Below are 4,273 nucleotides of genomic sequence, written 5' to 3'. Positions count from 1 at the left end.
GACATTGTCAACGTGAATGTCTAAAACTAGACATTCACCTTGAAAATGTCTTCTCAAGATTAAGCCACATCGCTCCACATTCATTTAAGAAATTAGGGTTGGAAAAGGGTTTTAGAAAAAATTGATGTGTATCCTATGTGGATTTAGACATTTATCCTCACACACATTACATTGGAGAAGCTCTTAGATTAATGTGTATCCCATGCGATTTATGTTTTCATTGCGGCGGCTTTTTTCCTTTTTGATTCTTTTTTGGTTTGATACACTGTTAGATTAATTAATTTTTGATGTTAACGAAGAGTGATTGAGCAAGCCATTTCAATATTCTCTGTTCAAACACTTTCAAATCCAATCATACACGGTAGCAGCAACGTCAAGTCCCCTATCTTTTCTAGCCTGTAAAACCATTCGGTCTGATGCTAAATTGTTAGTTAATTGTAGTAGTGCTAATTAATTAAATACAGGGAAGGTGATATTAAAAAATTTACAAATCAATCACTCGATCGATCTCTTCGTTACCCGTTTTAAACACTCAACATGTATGTAGAAATGCTTGAATAATGTTCTTCACTTGGTTTGAGTCACCGAGTTGTTTCGAAAATGACTCACGACCGGACCTAGTCAGTCCATAAGAGGGATTTAAATGTCATTTACCAGTTAAGATAACCGACACATAGCCACTTAACGCTGTTACCCGTTTTCTGAAAAAACGGATAAAAACTGTCGATTTCGACCAATTTATATACACATTCAACATAACTGCCATTTTACGAAATCCATTACTAAAACATGAATACTTTATTAAAAAGCCCTTTCATCTTTGCTGTCTACAAAATCGGGGAATGTTTCATCTATAGCGTGTCCACCGTCTAGAAAATCCTATGTTAATCCAAGCTCGAGCGCATGAAAAGCTTGAGTCAGTTGGTTTGTCTTTTTGCTACTAGATAGTCGATAGTACATACATCTTATTTGCTTTGTTTAGCTTCACCGTTCAGAAAATAAGTGAAATGTTTTGTCTTCTTGCGGAAGTGAATAAGGTAACGCCATGCTAACCCAAGCTCGAGCGCATACAGATTCCAGAACAAACTAATCAATCAGTTGGTTTGTCTTTTTTGCTAACCGATATACAAAATAAATTGCTAACTCGCGGGCTGGTGCGCAGTGCACATGGAGCTCGAACCATAATAGTATAATGAGTTAAAAGAGAGAGTTAATAAAAAGTAATTGCTAACCCAATGAGTTAACAGAGAGAGTTAATGGCTAACTCGGGGGCTGGTGTGAACATGGAGCTCGAACCATAATAGTATAAATTAAGTATAATGAGTTAAAAGAGAGAGTTAATAAAAAGTACTTGACAAGGAAGTAAAAGGATATGACTAGGAACGTAAAATTAAGGATATGCACAACCAAAGGTCCGACCGTTCTCACGATGACAAGTATCCATCCTATTTGTTTAGCTTCACCGTTTTACAGATATTTCCAATACCCTTGCAAAAAGAATCATAGTATGGGATATATTCATAGGTGTACTTGTGCCAAATCCTCTATAAATACAGTCAAAAATCATGTATTTTTTTTTATCACTTACACATTCCTAAGCCTTTTCACTTTCCATTCTCTTCTCATCATATGGATCCTTTACTCCTCAATGCAATTCAGCGTAGACACTCAAACAACAACCCAACTTTGATGCCTTGCAACAATAGTGGTGAAAATAGGATTTCCTTTGAGGCATTTTTTACAGGTTGGTTAATTAGGCAAAAGAACTACCTTGACCGGCTCATTTCTGCTCAAAACAACTTCCAAAACATTTCCGAGCTGGAATTAAGTTCACTAGTCTCTCAGACCCTCACTCACTACCAACAATACTATGCCGCCAAAGTCGAGGCTGCTGGCTTTGACGTGTTTGCAATGTTCGCACCCCCATGGTTCAGCTCTTATGAACTTACTTACCTATGGATAACGGGGTTCAAACCAAGTCTAGCTTTCAAAATACTCGACAAGTCTGTTGATCAAGATGAGCTCACTGATGAACAACTTGACGCGTTGTGTCGCTTGAGGGTGGAGACGAGAGCCGCTGAGAGAGAACTAAACAATGAGATGGCCAGAGTTCAAGAGAGCTGGGGGTTGCCACCCTTGGTAAATCTAGCATTGAAGAATCCTGCTAAAATACGTGTCGACGGTGAGACAGTACATGCGGCGATGCAGACACTGACAGAGGAGATGGAAACTCTAGTTGCAAGTGCTGATTACATTAGAATGATGACTGCGAGGAAGATCGTTGAGCTACTTAGTCCAGTTCAGAGTGTGAGGTTTTTAGCTGCTGCTACTCAACTTCAAATTAACATTCGTAAGCTGGGTTTGCAAAGAGATGCAGAGAGAGGTCGAGGAATTACGAGGAGTGCTCAAGAATGAACAACGAATGAATCTTCCATCTCAAACGAGACAAGCTACATGTACTAGAAAAAGAGAATCCAATACAGGGACGAAAGAAAAAAAAAAAAAGAAAAAGAAAAAAAGAAAAAAGAGAAGAAAAAGGAAAAAGAACAGAAAAAAGCCACAATATAGATAGCTTATTTGCAGTTTTTCGTACGTTTTATTAAGTAGGAGTGTAAATTTGTTTAGTTAATTTGGCCATGAATGATACACAGTTGGTTTAACTTTAAATGATCTAAGCTTGTTTATTACTTGATTGATTTTGAAATAAGTCTAAAATAGCAGTAAAACAGGTGTGTCACTGTGTTGTAATATTAAAGAATTTAATTTTTTTTTTCCTTTTGGGTAGGGAATCGGAATAAAATCTGATCAAGTCAACCAAATAGTGTATAGTATCAGAATCATACACACTGAATTAACGGCCCCAATCTGTGGCTTATTTCTTGGTTTGCCTCTTATAAGACCACGTCTTATCGGCTATGTCTACGTTGCTGACCCGATACATCGGTTAAGCATATTTGGTCGTTTTGGTCCATTATAAGGGTCAAGTCTAGTAAAATAGCGAAAGCTGCCTTGGCTAGTGACTACGAAATGTGAGAATATAGATTTCATGGGGAATTCGATACTTATTATTAGATTTATTATGAGTTTATTATTAATTAAAATAAGTATTTTATTATTATTAGAATTTCTCATAGCATTTGTTTTAGGGTTTGTTTTCTTATTTTCCAAGTATTGTAGCCTATAAATAGGCATTTTTCTATTCTATAATGATAACGAGAAAATTATTAAGCAAATTGTTACCCTTTGGTTTATTGATTTCTTTGAATCATGAACTTTTGAGCTTGAGCTGCTGGATGTTGAATAAGAAACAAATCGTTTCTTATCACCCCCTACCTTACATGCAATGGAAAATTCGTAGATATCTTGGTTTTGATTTTAAACAGATAATTTTATGTTTTTAAGTGGGATTTGAACCATTTGGTGCAGGTACCAATTACGTATTTGTTATAAACTAAGTCAAAAGATTGAACTATTCTACAAAAGAAATATAGAGAAAATAAGAGAGAATTTCTCATTACTAGATGTTAGTATCCATTACAAAGGAATGAGCTTCACTTTATAGGTTAATACAAGAGAGGATAATAAAGATAGTATTAACATTAGGAAGTAATAGAATGCATTCTTATAACTAAGGTATTAAACCTAAGTTATTACGCTAAATATGGGGGTTACCAAGAAGTGAAGGATGTGAAGAGGTGGAAGGGGAGATGGTAAGGTGGTGGCGTAAGAGAGGTGTAAGAGTAGTGGAAATCCACCAAAGAATTAATTTACAACACTCCCCCTAAGATGACACCACTTTATTATGATATTGCCTCGTGAAAACCTTGTAAGGAAAACCCAAAAAGGACAAAATCTAAACGAAGGAAAAAGAGTCTAAATCATATCATGGTGTCGGACGCGTCAAATACTGCCTCATTAAAACCCTGTTAGGAAAAATCATTGGGACAAAACCAAGCGAAGGAAAAAGAGTACAACACGCATAAATTTCCATCACACAATACTGGTGTTCTCTCCCCCTGATGATGTGCACCCATAGAAGTATAGAAAGACTAATTACATAATGTTGGTCTTCAAATAGAATTATTGGCCGTCTTTGTTCAAAACAAGCTATAAGTTTGTATTCAATAATATCTTCGAATATCTCTTTAAGCAAATTTATTTAAGTTTGTTGCCTCATCAAAACCTTGTCGGAAAAACCTAGAAGGAAAAAACCTTTGACTAAGGAAAAATAGTACAACTGTCGATAGATTAAGAAAAAGAGTTGGACATATAT

The 4,273-nt window shown here is 35.9% G+C and overlaps 1 protein-coding gene across 1 annotated transcript; it reads left to right on the top strand.

Annotated features, from left to right (window-relative positions):
* The first annotated feature begins 1,629 nt into the window (after positions 1–1,629).
* LOC113324989 (protein DOG1-like 4) lies at positions 1,630–2,415 on the top strand. Its single transcript, XM_026573242.1, has one exon. The coding sequence runs from the start codon at positions 1,630–1,632 to the stop codon at positions 2,413–2,415; it is 786 nt and encodes a 261-aa protein (XP_026429027.1).
* Positions 2,416–4,273: the final 1,858 nt, after the last annotated feature.

This window comes from Papaver somniferum, chromosome 11 (assembly GCF_003573695.1).
Source record: "Papaver somniferum cultivar HN1 chromosome 11, ASM357369v1, whole genome shotgun sequence".
Taxonomy (NCBI): domain Eukaryota; kingdom Viridiplantae; phylum Streptophyta; class Magnoliopsida; order Ranunculales; family Papaveraceae; genus Papaver; species Papaver somniferum.
Note: the sequence above shows the minus strand (reverse complement) of the source record. Positions and strands in the feature narration are given on the sequence as shown.